Genomic DNA, 18,603 nt, shown 5'->3' with positions numbered 1-18,603 from the left:
CCTCAAAAGACACTATTAAAAGAATGAAAAAATAAAAGCCACAGACTGGGAGACAATACTTGCAAAACTTCTATCTGATGAGGACTTGTATCCAAGATAGACAAGAACTGTTAAAACTCAACAATAAACAAACAATTCAATGAAAAATGAGCAAAAGATATGAACAGAATTCTGCTTTGCAGTAAACAATGTTCACATGTAAATCCTAGTCTCTTTGAAAGCAAAAATGTTATGCTAATTTCTAAAAAGAGAAAAGCTATAAAATAGTAGAGATACTGATGCTTTACTATTAAAAAAAAAAACCCAGGGGGCCCACAGTGGTTAAGTTCGCATGTTCTGCTTCTCAGTGGCCTGGGGTTCGCAAGTTCGGATCCCAGGTGTGGACATGGCACCGCTTGGCAGAAGCCATGCTGTGGTAGGTATCCCACGTCTAAAGTAGAGGAAGATGGGCATGGATGTTAGCTCAGGGCCAGTCTTCCTCAGCAAAAAGAGGAGGATTGGCAGCAGATGTTAGCTCAGGGCTAATCTTCCTCAACAACAACAACAACAAAAAATTAAAAAGCCCAGAGCATACTAAGCCATATAATATTTTGAAACATTACATTTCAGAATGGAGACATCAAACTATAGAACTTTTTCTTCTTCTGTTTGGAATAACAAACCATATGAGGTAGAAATCAACCAAGGGGGACATTTACATTCATTTTACATGTAAGCTCTACATCTAAAGGATCACAAATGAAGATTTTTCATTTCTAATTAATTTGATTTTTCTTTTTGCGAGTTATTAACTGCTCATTAGATTTTCTCCTAGTACTATTATCTGGTTTGGATACAATTTACAAGGCTTGATGGGAAGAAAATGGACCTTCACTGCCTCTATGCAGAACAGCATTCTCTAGATTTGAGGAGTACAAGTGACTGGTGGAGAGTGAGACTCACCTCTGTTATGATGGCTTTTTGGTCCTTCACCCTCTGAGCCTCTTCTGAGTCCTGTTCCAGGCTGAAGACTTTAGAGAGGGGCACTGGTTTCCCACTTCGGCACAGGACTGCTTGGCATGTGCCAACGTTGGCCACTGTCAAGCTAAAACTACTTGTTGGGTCGGCAGTGTCAGGGCGGATGTAACAAAGGAGAGCAGAGGAGCCCAGCTTCTGGCCAGCCATTCCTAATTTCCTATTTAGAAAGAAAGGAAAATGAAGACATGGTAGCTAATTTTAGAACAAAGTGGCAGTCCTTCATGTCCGTGATTTCCTTGTTTTTCTGCCATGTGACTGTGAACCAGAATTATCCACCTGAAGGCAGTCTCTTGCTATAGGTGATGATGGTGAAGAGAATCACGTCTTCCATGCTTAGCTGACAAGGAAATTTTACAAAAAGGGTTGGGGAAAAGGAGACAATAAGGGTACATCTTTCTCTACTGCCTCTGCTTATGTCGGCTCATAGACTACAACGACCTAATTCAGTGGCTTCCAACTTTAGAACATCAGAATCACCCAGAAGGCTTGTTAAAACACACATTGCTGGGCCCACCCACAGAGTTTCTGACTCAGTGGGTAAGGGGCTGGCCCAATAATCTGCATTTCCAACAAGTTTCTGGTGATGCTGAGACTGCTGGTCCTAGAACAACACTCTGAGAACCACTCACTTAGGTTGCAAGTTCCTTGAAGGAAGGACCATAATTCTCCTTGTATTTCTCCCATGCACAAGGCATCTATCCCCTAGATGGCTACTATCAGAAAGATCTGGTTTCAAATTCCAGCTCTGCGATTTAGAGGCTATAGATCCTCAGCAAGTTAATTCTTCCAGAAATTTTTATGATAAAATATCTACCTCTTTGGCTTGTTTTGAAAATAAAAGATATAATAAGAAAAATGCTTGGTATAGTGCCCAGCTCTTGGAAGATGCTTCATAAATTGAGTTCCCTTTCCAAAACCCTTTATTTTGCCAAGTTCCTAGGCTCAATTCTATTACTGAAAAATAGTCTCCTTTCCCAATATCTTTGCTTTGTGTTATAATGACAGATAAAATCAGGTTGGGCTCCAGGCTGCTCCATTTCAACTTTGATTACACAAGTTTACAACCTCTCAGTGGTACATATCCTCTATGCAGCCCACTTGGCGTGCAAGATGCTCCATTAGCTGCTAAGAGATTTTCAACAGTTTGGTTATATAGGGTTTTTGTCCTTAAGTGGCTTAGACTTGAATGAGAAGATTAGTTGGTAAATCCCCACTAATAAGTATTCTAAACACATGAATCTGATCAATGCTTAACCTTTTATAGGTCACTGACTCTTTGGCGAATCTTATAAAAGCTTACCATTTCCTTTCCCCAAATGTACAAATGCATATACACACACAATTTTTTGTGCATGATTTCTGGGCTTTCCAGATCCTCACCAGTCTTTGGGTCAACAGAGAAAACAGATGGCTCCAGAGACTCTTTAAAGAGCCCAAACTCCACATGCCATGCTGATAGAACGGTCACGAAAGGAGCAAGGTCTCACCTTGCTCTTGTACCTGTAATTTAGACCCTGACTTTCTGGCTTACTGAGACATATTTTCCAAAAGCGGGACTGAGTTAGGGATTATTCAACCCACCTGCTTACCTGTGAGATACCAAGAAGGTGTTAGCCATGAAGACTGTGTCATTTGTTGACTGCTGAACCTCTTCCAAAAGCACGTCTGCCATGGTACACTGGAGCAGGCGAGGGAGCTCCTCATTTCGGTCCCCATCGAACATGCCATACACAGCTCCCACCCCCTCTGCAAAGTTATCCACAGCTAGGGCAGATACACACAGCCTATCACAGAAATACAGAAGGACAAACATCAAAGAATTATTCTTGGTAATAGGTAAAGGATTGGTAAAGGATTATTCTCCAGTGTGCCTTCTTTAAAAAAGTATTAATTGAGGATTGAGAAGAATAGTAGTAAATCCTAATCTACACATGAAAAAAATGTTAGATAAGATAAGTATCATCTGAAAGAGTGATGTCATAAGAAAAGGGGGAATTCAGCCACATCCATGAGCAGTACATATTAGTTTTGCAATGCTGCCAAAGGCTGGACAGATTAAATGTTTTCTCTTAGTAGTGATTAAGGACTAGTATTGTCAATGTCCTTCAGCCGAAGACCCCCAGGAGCACACCTGTGGTTGAATAAGTTGGGTTTATTATGCTGTGCAGCAAGGGAAAATGCACACCGTGGAACTCTAGGGTATATAGGTAAGACAGTATTGGAAAAACCTAGTAGAGAATTTCGGCTTTGGTTGGGTCATTTCGGGGAAGTCTAACAAAGTGGGGAACCATACTAGATTGGGTGCTGTCAGAAAGCAAGGCCATTCTATGGTTGGGTATCTCAATAAATCTTATCTATAGGGAAAGAGGATAAAGCTGTAATTGGTAAAGAAAGTAGCAGTCACCCATTTTAGCCAGGAGAGGGGATGTTTGGTATTTTATGGACTGTGCATTCATCTTGTTTTTGTCTCAGGGGATCATGTTCTCAGGATCTTATCTGATGCTGGCATTCTGTGATTTGTCTATGTCCAAAAGAAGAACGACACAGCCCAACTTTCAGCATCAGATCAGTTCCTAGATCTCAGGGGCTGCCTTTTTTCCCCTCAGTCTCCAGGGCCAAGATACTCACTTATTTCTCTGCCCTGCCATCTCAGCCAGTCCATGGCTCCAGAAGGTAGACGTAATTGTAGAATCAGTGGTTGGCAAAGGTTTCTGATCAATTTTTAGGGTTGTGATATGGCTGTGGGAAGTGGAGGAAGGGAAGATTAAACCATATGCATTTCTGTATTTTACAAAAACAACCCAACAACAATATATGTTTTTATAAAATAATCTGTTTACAGACCAAGATTCATTTCCAGAGAGAATTAATGACACTAAAGAGAGACTGAAATGACAGTAGTGTGCTGATCCACTGGCCAAGGAGGAGGAGGGAAAGGAAGGAAAGGGGTAGGAGGAAGAAATAGGGGTCAAATATTGTTACAATTGATGCCGTTCATTTCAGTGAAAAACTAAGCACAACAAGGATTTCTACGTTTCAGCCAACTGTCCACTTAATATTTTGATACAATGAAGTCTTGGTACAATGAATGAGCTTGCATTGTCTCTTAGATGTTGTAATGTAATGTGATCTGTGCCACCTAAAATATCTATGCCTGGCATGTAAAAATATTCAGTGTATGGCTAAGCAGTAGTCATCATGCTGAGTTCTAATATAAATAGGCTGACTACTGGATAGAACATCCATCAAAAATTGCATCAGGGGCTGGCCTCATGGCCGAGTGGTTAAGTTTGTGCTCCGCTTCAGCAGCTCAGGGTTTCGCTGGTTCAGATCCTGGCCACAGACCTAGCACCGCTCATGAAGCCATGCTGAGGCAGCGTCCCATATAGCAGAGCCAGAAGGACGTACAACTAGAATATACAACTATGTACTGGGGGCTTTGGGGAGAAGAAGAAAAAAAGACTGGCAAGAGATGTTAGCGCAGGTGCCAATCTTTAAAAAGAAAAGAAATTGAATCAAAGAAGAGAACCAAGTGCTTTATGACCGAATTCATTCTATTCCTTTAGTTAATCAAGATTTCCACAGTCCTTAAGAAGACATACACACAGCTGGTAGCACTAAAAGCACATGCAGATTCAACTTCAAATTTTCTTCCTACCTAAATGTGTCCAACGTCTTGTGTTCCAGAACCAGATTTGTATTTCCCGTCAGGTCAAGGTCTTGTAAAGTAGCAGGCAAAGCCTCAGGAATCAGGATTTCTGTCAAGTCATTGCAGCTTAGGTCTACAAACTGAGAGGAAAATGGAGAAATTAAGTTAATTCTTAATTCCCTAATGCTCACTCTCCTACTGTATCCTCAAAGGGAACTTAATTTCTTCCCAGGAATCAATTAAATATACTGTGATCCCAAATTGCCACTTCCTTTTTCCTCATTCACACTCTTGCCATTTCTCCCAAAAGCACATCATTCCAGCACATAAAAGTACCTGGATCTGAGGCAACTGCAGTATTTCTGGGAAAATGCTGATGTTGTTGGAGTGTGCGACAAGGGTGTGCAGCCTTTTACAGTTTGCTATGGTTGTGGGAATGGTTTTAAGCTTGTTGCCACTTAGGTTGAGTTCCTCCAACTCCTCCAATTTATTTAGTTTGCTGAAAAAGAAACACCAAAAATAACATACTGCACCTGAAATAAGTAGCTGCCAAACAAGTACAGTAGCCACAGAGTACAGAGGTGACCTGGTCCACTGCCAGGTGACTAGTCAGAATGAAACAATCAGATACCAGCAAAGGGAACAAACAGCTCACCATGGTGACTGCTCTTGCTGAATCTCAGCCTAATCTGCCTCCCAGTGTGTTTCAAGGGCTGAAGCTTCCCTTGCTTCTCTTACAGCTGTTGGATCTTGTGGGCATGAACATCTTCCTATTATCTGACTTACAGGAAGTGGCTGAACCAGCATGGACCTAGGTTTGGTAGATTAGTTATAGTACTTGATTTGCCACTAACTAGTTACAAAATCCTGGGTAAGTTAATGTCAGTGGACATCAATATCCTCAGCTGTAAAATAAAGAAGTTGTACGAAATCATCACTAAGGTTCATTTCAGTTTTAAATTTCTACAGTGACTTATTCGTAGCACAATCCATCTTCTTAAACATTAACTGAGTGCTTATTATACAGACAGCACTGTGCTTGGCACTGTGATGTGATTCACACTCTTCCACAGGATTGAGCAAAAGTTTCTACACAGCAAGTGAAGTATCTTAAGATGGCCTAACACCTTTATCTAGATTATTACAAATCGCTCTGATTTCTTTTTATCTATTTATTTAAAAAATTATAAAAATAATAAACTGAGCCCAGCCCTGTGGCTGAGTGGTTAAAGTTCTGCACGCTCTGCTTCTGCAGCCTGAGTTCGCAGGTTCAGATCCTGGGCGTGGCCTTACTCCACTTGCCAGCCATGCTGTGGTGGTGTCTCATATATAACAAAACAGAGGAAGATTAGCACAGATGTTAGCTGAGTGCTAATCTTCCTCAAGCAAAAAAGAGGAAGATTGGCAATGGATGTTAGCTCAGAGTGAATCTTCCTCAGCAAAAATAATAATAATAAACTGCTGTAACATGGAGAGAAAGTTTGGAAAATGAAGAAAATAATCAACAATAATACCACCAATCTGAAAAAATTACTATTCTCACTTTACTGAATTTCCCACCAAATTTTCATATGCAGATTTGTTTTATATAAATTCACATCCTGCCCTTTTCATTAATATATAATAATTTCTGTTGCTAGAAAATAAATTCACAAATGCTTTTACTAACTAAGATCAGTAAATTAAAATTTTCTTTCTTATTACAATAGTAATACTCAGTGAAAAAAATTTAAAAATAGAGACAGAAACAGAAAAAGCAGAAAATCAGACAGAAACAGAAAAAAAATCTTTTAATCTCACTACCAGAGATAATCTCTGATGACAATTTGGTGGACAGTATTCTTGTCCTTTTAAATGCAGGAAACTATATTTTTCAAATTAAAAAAGATGCCATATTATACATATTGTTTTATAACTTGCTTTTTTTGTTTTTACTTAATAATATATTCAGAAATTTCTTCCATTTCCATACCTCACACTTTTCTCTCATACTCCTCCCTCCCTGGATCTTTCTGACTTATGAACAGAAATGCAGTACCCCAATTTCAATCAGTCTCTTGCTGAGCACCCAGAAGTGTGCTAGATTCTGAAAATAGTCCAAAAAACACAGAAGATCTGGACTGTGCCTGTGCAATTACAACACTGTTCAGGAGATGACTTGCCAGTGGATTTATTATTCAGTATAGAACATATGTTTCCTTTAATATACTCCTCTTAACTTCCATTTGTTTTATTATCTGTATTCAGATTACTCTAATTTTATGTGATCTCCTGTTAATTCTTATGTTTACTTCTAACTGCATGTTTTCATATTCTTTGATGTGTTTTAAGTTTTATATCAGCCTGCTTTTGACCCCTCCAACAATAAGAGTGTCATCAAATTAGGCGGAATTCATTAGTTTCAGAGTATTGCATCTGATATCTCACAACAGCTTCATATACTAATAGAACTTGTCAGTGGTCTGTCATTTTCACTTTATATGAACACATTTGAGTCCAACTGAATTAACCTGATAGGATTTCAAGAAATCTGTCACATTCTGAAATTAAGATTCTGTATACATGTTAAAAGCCATGGTTCAAATTCTTTCAAGGAAGCTATCAAGTTTATCCCACTTGTCTCCTCTAAGCTCTAAATATCTCACTTCATAAATTTTCACAAAAATTACAGGATAAGTTTTCTGAAGTTAATCATATTTCTAAGAAAATTTGTAAAATAAAATCAGAATCAAAATATACAGTTTTGTTTTATTTAAAAGTCCAGGACCAGGCGGCTTCCCTGGGGAATTCTATCAAATTTTCAGAGAGGATTTAATACATATCCTTCTCAAGCTATTCCAAAAAATCAGGGAAGATGGAACACTTCTTAACACATTCTACAAAGCCAACATCAGTCCAATACCAAAGCCTGACAAGGACAGGACAAAAAGGAGAGCTACAGGCCAATATTGCCGATGAACATTGATGCAAAAATCCTCAGCAAAATATTGGCAACCCAAATACAGCAATACATCAAAAAGACCATACAACATGATCAAGTGGGATTTATTCCAGGGACACAGGGATGCTTCAACATCCGCAAATCAATCTTAACAAAATGAGGAATAAAAACTACTTGATCATCTCAACAGACACAGAGAAAGCATTTGACAAGATCCAACAGCCATTTAGGATAAAAACACTTAATAAAATGGGGATAGAAGGAAATTACCTCAACATACTAAAGGCCATATATGACAAACCCACAGCCAACATCATACTCAATGAGGAAAAACTGAATGCCATCCCTCTGAGAACAGGAACAAAACAAGGATGCCCACTATCACCACTCTTATTCAACACAGTACTAGAGGTTTTGGCCAGAGCAATTAGGCAAGAGAAAGGAATAAAAGGAATCCAAATAGGCAGTGAAGAAGTGAAACTCTGTTTCCAGACGACATGATCTTATGTATAGAAAACCCCAAAGAATCCATCAGAAAACTATTAGAAATAACTAACCACTACAGTAAAATTGCGGAGTACAAAATCAACTTACAAAAATCAGTTACATCTCTGTACTCTAATAATGAACTTACAGAAAGAGAACTCAAGAATACAATTCCATTTATAATTGCAAAAAAAAGAATAAAGTATCTAGGAATAAACTTAACTAAGGATGCAAAGGACTTATACAATGAAAACTATAAGATATTATTGAAAGAAATAGATAATGATGGAAAGAGATGGAAAGAGATTTCATGCACATGGATTGGAAAAATAAACATAGCTAAAATGTCCATACTACCCAAAGCAATCTATGGATTCAGTGCAATCAGAATCCCAATAACATTCTTCATGGAAATAGAGCAAAGAATCCTAAAATTCATATGGGGCAATCAAAGACCCTGAATTGCTAAAGCAATCCTGAGAAAAAAGAACAAAGCTGGAGGCATCACAATCCCTGACTTCAAAATGTACTACAAAGCCATAGTGATCACAACAGCGTGGTACTATTACAAAAACAGGTGCACAAATCAATGGAACAGAACTGAAAGCCCAGAAATAAAACCGCACTTATACAGACAGCTAAGCTTCGACAAAGGTGCCAAGAACATATAATGGAGAAAAGAGAGCCTCTTCAATAAATGGTGTCAGGAAAACTGGACAGCCACATTCATGCAAAAGAAGGAAAGTAGACCATTATCTCATGCCATACACAAAAATAAACTCAAAATGGATCAAAGACTTGAAGATAAATCCTGAAACCATAAAACTCCTGGAAGATAATCTAGGTAGTACACTCTTTGACATCGAACTTAAAAGGATCTTTTCGAATACCATGTCTTCTCAAAGGAAACAAAAGAAAAAATAAACAAGTGGGAATTCATCAGACTAAAGGGTTTCTGCAAGGCAAAAGAAACTAGGATTAAAACCAAAAGACAACCCACCAATTGGGAGAAAATTTTTGCAAATCATATATCCAATAAGGGGTTAATCTCCATAATATATCAGGAACTCACGCAACTGAAGAATAACAAAATAGCCCGATCAAAAAATGGGCAGAGGATATGAACATTTTTCCAAAGAAGATATACAGAAGGCCAATAAACACATGAAAATATGTTCAACATCACTAAGCATCAAGGAAATGCAAATCAAAACTACACTAAGAGATCACCTTATGCCTGTTAAAATGGCTATATTCACTAAGACTAAAAATAACAAATGTTGGAGAGGGTGTGGATAGAAGGGAACCCTCATACACTGCTCGTGGGAATGCAAACTAGTACAGCTACTACGGAGATTCCCCAAAAAAACTAAAAATACAACTACCATATGACCCAGCTACTGGGTGTCTACCCAAACAACTTGAAATCAACAATCCAAGGTAACATATGTACCCCTATGTTCACTGCAGCACTATTCACAATTGCCAAGACATGGAAACAATCCAAGTGCCCATCGACTGATGATTGGATAAAGAAGATGTGGTATATATGTACAATGGAATACTACTCAGCTAGAAAAAAAGACAAATTCATCCCATTTGCAACAACATGGATGGACCTGGAGGGAATTACGCCTAGTGAAATAAGCCAGACTGAGAAAGACAAACATCAGATGATTTCACTCTTGTGGAATATATACAAGCACATGGACAAAGAAAACAGTTCAGTGGTTACCAGGGGAAGGGGGGTGGGGGTGGGCACAGGGGGTGAAGGGGAGCACGTATGTGGTGACAGACAGGAAATAATGTATAACTGAAATTTCACAATGATGTAAACTATTAGGAACCCAAATTAAAGATAAAAAGGGCAAGGGATGTGAATAGACGTTTCTCTAAAGGAGGTACACAAATGGTACAAATGGCCAATAAGCACATGAAAAGATGCTTATTAGCTACTAGAGGAATGCAAATAAAAACCACAATGAAATACCACTTCACACTTACTAGGATAGTCATAGTCAGAAAGATGGACAAGAGAAAGTGTTGATGAAGATGTGGAGAAACTGGAACCTTCATACATTGCTGGTGGGAACATAAAATGATGTTGCCGCCTTGGAATAGTCTGAACAGTCAAAATGTGAAACATCGAATTGCCATATGACCTAGCAATTCCACACCTAGTATATACCCAATAGACGTGAAAACATATGTCCATACAACAACTTGTGCACAAATGTTCATAGCAACATTATTCATAATAGTCAAAAAGTGTAAACAACCCAAAGGACATCAACTAACGAACAGATAAACAAAATGTGGTATACCCATGCCATGGACTATTATTCAGTCATAAAAAGAAATGAACTTCTGATACGTGATATACCGTGGATGAAATTTGAAAACATTATGATACATGAAAGAAGCCAGATACAAATGGCCAAATATTGTATTACTGCATTTACATGAAATGTCCAAAATAGGCAAATCAATAGACACAAAAAGTAGATTACTGGTTTCCAGGAGTTGGCGGAAGGGGCAATGGGGAGTAACTATTCATGTATATAGGTTTCTCTTGGGGGTGATAAGAATGTTCTGAAATTGAAAAAAAAATATATATATATATAGTTTTATTTTTATTCAAATTATATCAAATGTCATTTCCCTATGTTCTTAGTTCTTGAAAACACAATTTTTAATGACTACTTTCCTGGTATAGATGGACTTTTCTGGTGTCAAATTTTCTAAGTATTTTTTTTTATCAAATGTATTTTGAAAGATAGTTATTTCTCCACTGACCCTGTTTAAAACTTTGACAGAATTAAACTTCTCTTATATGTCTTCTTATAGTTGTATCCTGCTAACTACTATTCATCTCTTCCTCCAGGAAGGCCAACCCCACTCCCGGGCCCTGTGCAGTGGCAGCTAGCTACTTGTGCCTATCTTTAACATCCTGCATTAATTACACTGCATTGCAATAGCCTATATATTTGCCTATTTCCTCAATTTGATTGTAAATTCCTTGAGGACAGAGATTGTAACTCAATCACCATTGTTTCCCCAGCACTTACACAACACAGTATTTGACATACAGTAGGTATTTTATATATATATATATAAAATGAATAAATTAATGGACTCAACAGTATTTTATAAAACAGTGCTGACAAGAGAAAAGAAAAAATTGTCTTCACAATTTCTTTTATTTCATAAGCCTGTACTTTCCTAGGTTGAAAATTTCCAGACCATTATTAAGTAATTAGGACTAAGAATTAAACACATTTAACCACTGGTTACTGATACTTAAAAACTAGGTACAGATTTTCCCGTTTGACTAGTGGAGTCACAGCATCAGTAAGTCACTCAATATAAAGCAAGAGTACACAGTATGATAGCTACAATGTAGTCTGACAAATGCAAAATTCAGGTCATGTGTCTGAAATGACCAAAGGCTGCACTCATTTACCTTGCAGGAAAAGTCTGTAGCTGGTTGTTTGCAAGATGCAAGATTCGCAGGTGTGGGTGCCCGACCAGGATGGGCACACACTGATCTGTCAGGAGGTTGTTGGTCAGATAGAGCAGCTGCAGTGCACTCAGACTCTCCTCTCCAGCACAGGCAGATGGCAAAGACTCCAGACTGTTTGCAGATGCATTCAGGTATCTGAGACTGATAGAACACACACAAATCATTTGTTGCCTTCTTATGTAAAACCATCATGCCATCTCAGTATGGAACACTGCCATCCTATGCTCCCAAACTAGTGACAGAAGTAATTTCCTCCACGTAGTTCTCCCCAATTGATTCTACCCAGCGAAAGTTCCTTCTACTCAACTCATGCAAGCCAAGTAGAGAGGAAAGAGTACAGGCATGGTTGTGTTCCCAGGCTTCTGTAGTGGCCTGATGCTAACCTAGCTTCATCTTTTTTAAGATTTTTACATATATATCGCCAAACTGAGTTCCAGAAAGGATACACCAAATTATACTTCCACAAGGATAAAAGAATATCAATTTGCTCACACCACTGTCAACACTGAGTATAATAATTCATTTTAATGTTTACCAATCTAATAGGTAAAACACGTTATGATTTAAAATTTGCCTAGCATGGCAAATTTTTATTGGTATACCTATTTTTTTATATACCTATTTGGTATATACCAAATAGGTATATAAAGAATATGCTCACAAAGGGGCAGCTAATATTACTAAATTTGTTGTATGTTCTTAAGTCTTCTTCATGTTATGTGATCCACATCCCTAATTATCTGGTAAGCTGTCGAGCGTACTGAGGCTTGTGTCTTTGTATGTGCCAAAAGTGCTCTGTGCAGAGTTAGTGTTAAAGAAGTATCACTGACAGCTGGCTACAGCTGCTGTGCAGAGTTAGTGTTAAAGAAGTATCACTGACAGCTGGCTACAGCTGCTGAGTAACTTCCTTACTACAGATTCTAAGGTTGTCAACTAATTTTATTCAAGCTGTCATTAGAATCAAATGCAGTTTTATGCATTACTAACAAATACTTGTTAATTAACAAATGTTACTGCATTAAGACCCCGTATAAACTTTCCAAAAAGAAAATTTCCTTCAAACATTTTTTAGAATTTCCAAAGATTTTACTTTTAGAAAAGTCCAACCAAGTGTATTATACATTAAAAGATGTATAAGCTACCAAACAAAGAACAAGCCAAATGCTAAATGCTCTTTGTATGTCTCCTGTAGCCTTATCTTAAATTACTGCTTATCACTGTTTTCTCCATTTCTAAACTGAAGACAATATTGCCCTCTTCATACTGCAGAAGACTATAATTAAAAACCAGCTTTCATTTAATAGTGGTATACACATTAGATAAACCTGATTACAGGTATTAAAATAGGAAGGCAGACTATTTGTTAATTTACAGTAAGAAAGCAAATAACACCTTTTGGAGTAATGTTACCTTTAAATACACAGTTTTCAAAGTAGGTAGTAAAAAGTGTTGCAAATAGAGAATGTAAGTAAATGATAGCTTGGTAAAGCTAGAAATAAAAACAATTAACTTTAGTGGCATGTCCTTTTCGATCTAACGCAAAAGCTGAAACTTGCCCGAGGAAACTGTAACTTCTCTTTAAAGGTCATAGCTGTATTCATTTTCTGAGATGAAAATCTGAACTTTTCCAACCTGTTTAAGTTGTTTACAACACTAAAACTTCTTAAGTATTTGATGGGTATTTCAACTTTTGAGTTAAAGATTACTGCCTCATAAAACAGTGTCATATTTTATTTCACACAAATTGCAAATAAGCCTCCACCCATAGCTGGACTATGAGGTAAACACTCTGTAAACATAGTTCCAAAGGTCACTCCAATGACAAGCCAGTGCAGTTTGTTTAGCCAATGATTCTGCTCTTCTAAATAAAATCCAGAGTACTTACTTTAAGGCCTTGGAGAAGAGGGTATCTGGCAGCCTGGTGAGTGAGTTATGCTGAACATCCAGCACCTCAAGGGGGATGTGCTCCACCAGTACCGGAAGGTTTTGCACACGATTGTGTCCCACCATCAGTTTTCTAAGACTCAAGCTACTAAGAATTCTAAGAGGGAACAGTACAAAGAAACAAATAAAGAAGCTACTTAAATCTTTCTTTCTGAGTCAGCCCTTCGCTATTTAACTGAAATCAGTAAACTAATAGGAACATATTCTTCTAGACAATATAATTACCAACAAGTGCCTGAGCCAAGAAAGAAGCCACGACCATATGTTTACCCACCACCCACCAGGAAGTCATTAAGGTTATTCTGGGAAAAGGTGAATTAATGAAAGCAAACAGCACAGAAAAGATCTAAACAAATAAAGAATTTCTAGAATAAATCCATTTAGATTTTAAGTCTAGACAGCACCAAAAATTCAGTGAATTTATCAGTATTAATATAACTGATTATAGTAAGTTAATAATAACAAAATTTACTATAACAAACACTGCTATTTATTGAGTGCTTAAAATGTGCTAGGCCATTTAACTATGAAGTTCAGAAGGGTTAAGTGACTTTGATTTGCCAAAGATCTCACAAAGAATGCAGTAAATGGTACAGTCAGGATTTGCACTAAGAGCAGACTCCAAAGGCTGTGTTCCTACCTACGATGCTACAAAGCCTCTAGTTTAATTTTAAAGATTCCATTAGGTGATAACCACACATTTTACACCTCAGAACCTTTGAATATACCATTTCCCCCCAAATACCTCTCTCTTTCTCCCTCCACATAGAGAAATCCCATCATCTTGTAAAGGTCAATTCAAATAAATATTCTCCATGAAGCATTCTCTAATTATTCAAAGTTCTGAATTTCTAAAATATTTTATTTATACAGTGTAGTGAAGAAGAGTGAAGGCCTTGAAGAATGACTACATTCAAATGCCAGTTGCCATCACCTCCTAGTTAAGTGCAACCTTGGGAAAGGTACCCAGCCTCTCTAAGTCTTATTTCCTTATTTGTAAGATGAAGATAACAGCACCTATATAATACACTTGTGAAAGGATTAAATAAGATGATAAAAGTGAAGTTCTTAGAACATTTCCCAGCTCATAATAACTCATCCAATATCTTATCACCGACCTATGCCAGTAACTCTTGTTACATTTTGTCACAGTTATCTGTGCACACGTTACCTCAAAAATCTGCTTACTAAATTCCTTGCAGGCCAAGACTATGCATTAGCTGTTACCCTATTCCTTACAGCACTTCACACTGCCCTGTGCTCAGCAGGTACTCACTATTTACTGAACAAATAAATGAAAGTACCTTAGCAAGGCAACCCAAATCTAGGAAAACAATTAAATACATGCATATAAACACATATTGTAATACGTACATATATAATATATACATTAACACACACATACCTCATAGGAACCTCTGTCAGAAGATTATAGCTCATATCTAATATTTCTATCTTTTTTGCTTCACAGGCCCAGTCAGGGACACACTCTAGCAGGTTTCTGCAGAAAATAAATAAGGAAAAGGTATCATTAAAGATGATGAATGGAACTCATTTCTTGTCTGTAATATGTCTGTTAACCAGCCCCTGAGCCTCTTGAGGGCAGGAGCACCATCCCCAAGGCATCCCTGGTAGCCTACCTGTAATACAGTAGGTGCTTAATGAAAGTTGCTAATAGAAGGGTGAAGAGAGAATATGTATATTGGATCAATTATGCCACATGCACAAAGAATTTCAGCAGTAGGAAAAGATACATGTCGTGGGATGGGATGAGGAAGAGATGAGGAAAGACTTAACAGAAGAAGCAGCATTTTAAACAAACCATCAAAGATGAGTAGGATTTCTACAGGTAATGATTGGGGGGAAAGAGAAGCAAATTCTGGGGAAATGAACAGAATGAATAAAAGTGAGGAAAGAGGGACAAAAGATAACTAAGGGAGGAAAAAGTTTCCAGATCATTTAGAATGTGAACTCAAATATTTAGTAGAGCACTGGACAGATACTTAGTAAAAGGAATTTTATTATCAGATGTTACTTAGCTTCTCTAGACTTCAAAGTATCTACTGACCAATTGATCAATACAATGAGGCAGAAGAAACAAGTGCTGTAAGAGAAATGCAGATGCTGTCATGACGGCTTAGTGAAGGATGCACTTTGCCTGAAGTGGATCAAGGCAAGCCCATAAGAAATAAGACATCTGAGTTAGAATTTGAAGGATGAATGACCTAAGGTGAGGAGAACATTCCAAGCAAGAGATGACAACCTGAGCTAGAGTAGAAACAAGAAAAGAAATGGCATGATATATGTGGGGATTAATAAGCAGTTTGGTGATGCTGGAGAAGCAAATATGGAACAGAGAATGGGAAGAAACAAGGTTGGAAAGACCTAAAATCATGTCTAGAAGGTTGTGACTTTATGCTGCAAGTATAGTGGGATCACTGGAAGGTGTGTAAGCAGTGGGGAGACAATGTCAGTTCTCTACCCTAAATAGCTCTCTCTGTGGATACATGGAGGTCTGATTGAGGAGGTTATATTAGTAAAAGGAAAAATAATCAGAAAGCTGATTAGAATCAGAACTCCAGACAAGAAATGATATGGACCTAAATGAGTGGTAATATACATGGAAGGGAGGGGAGAGAATCCAGAAATATTTAGGAGGCAAAAATCTACACGACTTGGATGTGGATTAGACATGGGAGTGGAGCAGAGGGAAGAATCAAAAATGACTTTCAGGGGACCGGCCCAGTGGCGTAGTGGTTAAGTCCACACACTCTGCTTTAGTGGCCCTGAGTTTGCCAGTTTGGATCCTGGGCGCAGACCTACGCACTGCTCATCAAGCCATGCTGTGGCAGCATCCCACACAGAAGAACTAGAAGGACTTACAACTGTGATATACAACTATGTACTGGGGCTTTGTGGTGAAGAAAATAAAAGAGGAAGACTGGCCACACATTAGCTCAGGGCCAATCTTCCTCACCAAAAAGAATCATCAGATCTAGGTGTAATGAAATTTAAAAAAAAAAAAAGAGAGACTTTCAGGCTTCTAGCCTAGATGATCAGGGAGAAAATCATATCAATAAAAAGGACAATAAGCTCCAAATGAATTGTGAATTTATAGTGCTGTACATCTGGATATGATTTTCTTCAGCAACGATCAAGCCCAGTGGAGAAGATAAATCTTAGTACTGATTCATGTTGGAGTTTTGCTGGAAAGATATGACAGAAAGAAATGGATGGAAGGGAATCTACAATGATAGCTTAATAATAATAATGATAATAAAATAACAGTAAAAAGAAACCTGGATATAATAGCCAGTATTTCTTGAGAGACAACTATATGCCAGGCACTATGCTATATATTTTGGTTTTATTATCTCATTTAATCTTTTCAACAATCCTGACCATACAGGACCCTGTCCACTGCCCTGTCCACCTGCTTCTAACACTCTATATGCACAGCACTTATGGTGCTGCTCTGCAATTGCTTGTTTGATTGCCAAAGTCTCCACCAGACTGTAAAAATCAACCACTGAATCCTGAATGCATAACACAGTATTAAAAAATGAATGAAGGAAAGAAAGCAAACCTCATTTATATTTATTCTTGACCACCAACAAAAGTAATAAAATCCTGAATATGATATCTCTCCGAAAATCAGACCAGCATGGGTCACAAGAGTATCAAAAAACGAAGAGAATAAAAATTTAAAAATAAGCCACTATCTAAAAACCAAAAATTATCTGATTCCAACTGGCAAAAAGGAAATCACTGCCATGAAGGGGTAAAAGGTCTTCTTTGTTTGCATCTTGTCTTAAATCAATGGACTTTAAGAATGAGCAATTCATAGGTGCCTTTCTATTTCAAGACAACCTTTCCTTTAACTACAGAGTCTTGCCATTAAACTTATTTCTCCACCCATCCTTTGACCCTTCTCCAGGTTATCCAAATACTTCATATTTAGATTTTTTGTACCTCAAAACTACCAAAGTATCCACGTATCTCTCTTAAATAAAGAACCAAACAAGCACCACCCTCATGAGACACACTCACCGGGAGAGTTCTAGAGAACTCAGCAGACTGGGTACTGGATAGACATTCACTGCTGTCAGCTCTAATCAAAACACAAATAGGTTGTTAGTGACATTCTCCAAAGAAGAAAGTAACTGAGAGTAAACAAGGGAAAAGTGGCTTAGCAAAATCACCAGAGAGAAAACTGAGATGAACTAAAGATTAAAATCACTGGGTAACTCACACTGACTAACTTTTAACTGCTTACTCCCAATCTGAAAACCAATCAAACAACTAACTGAAGGATCTTGTGTATCGCACTGGATTCAGACTAGATCAGGCCATTGTTAAATGTTAACAGTAACTACTTCATTTTTTAATGTGAAAAATTAATAACTGGATTTTCATTGGCAATATTTTAACTTTTAAAGTAAAACAAATAGAGAAAAGCACAACAATCAAGTGTATAGATCGATGAATTTTTACAAACAGAACATACTGGGGTAACCAGTGCCCAGATCAAGAAACAGAACATTACCAGCTCTCCAGAAGCTTCCCCTTGTCTCCCCTTCCAGTCACTGCCCCACAAGGGCAACACCATCCTGACTCACAATACCATAGAATGCTTTTGCCTATTCATATAAATATACACATATAGCATGTATAATTTTTTTTGTCTGTCTTCATCCACACTCCACATTGTGCTTGTGAGATCTGTTTATATTACTGCATATGGTTGTAGCTCATTCATTCTCATGGCTGCATAAAACTTAAGTGAATATACCACAATTTATTTTTCCATTTCAGAGTTGATGGCATTTAAGTCTTTTCCAATTTGAGTTTACTATGAATAGCACTTCTACGTACATTTTTGTTCATGTCTTTTGTGGACTAATATAAGCATTCACAATGAGTATAAGCTCGGGAGAGAAACTGCTAAGTACACAGGGGCTGCTTATGTTCAGTTTAACAGAAACTATCAAAGCTTCCCAAAGTGGTTGTACCAATTTATACTCCCAAGAGGTGATAGTGGTA

General features: G+C 37.7%; 1 protein-coding gene across 2 annotated transcripts in view; it reads right to left on the bottom strand.

The window, feature by feature from the left end:
• Window positions 1-18,603, bottom strand: part of PHLPP2 (PH domain and leucine rich repeat protein phosphatase 2) — a 71,227-nt gene that overhangs the window by 6,318 nt on the left and 46,306 nt on the right. For both annotated transcript variants that reach the window (XM_044760852.2, XM_070500717.1), the window contains 9 exons: window positions 17,611-17,671; window positions 14,966-15,061; window positions 13,502-13,657; window positions 11,557-11,757; window positions 5,003-5,165; window positions 4,676-4,806; window positions 3,646-3,756; window positions 2,607-2,801; window positions 943-1,174 (listed from right to left, as the gene is read on the bottom strand). In XM_044760852.2, the coding sequence (XP_044616787.1) occupies window positions 943-1,174; window positions 2,607-2,801; window positions 3,646-3,756; window positions 4,676-4,806; window positions 5,003-5,165; window positions 11,557-11,757; window positions 13,502-13,657; window positions 14,966-15,061; window positions 17,611-17,671 (1,346 nt within the window). The remainder of the gene's footprint in view (window positions 1-942; window positions 1,175-2,606; window positions 2,802-3,645; window positions 3,757-4,675; window positions 4,807-5,002; window positions 5,166-11,556; window positions 11,758-13,501; window positions 13,658-14,965; window positions 15,062-17,610; window positions 17,672-18,603) is intronic.

The sequence above is a fragment of the Equus asinus genome, chromosome 28, assembly GCF_041296235.1.
Source record: "Equus asinus isolate D_3611 breed Donkey chromosome 28, EquAss-T2T_v2, whole genome shotgun sequence".
Taxonomy (NCBI): Eukaryota; Metazoa; Chordata; class Mammalia; order Perissodactyla; family Equidae; genus Equus; species Equus asinus.
Note: the sequence above shows the minus strand (reverse complement) of the source record. Positions and strands in the feature narration are given on the sequence as shown.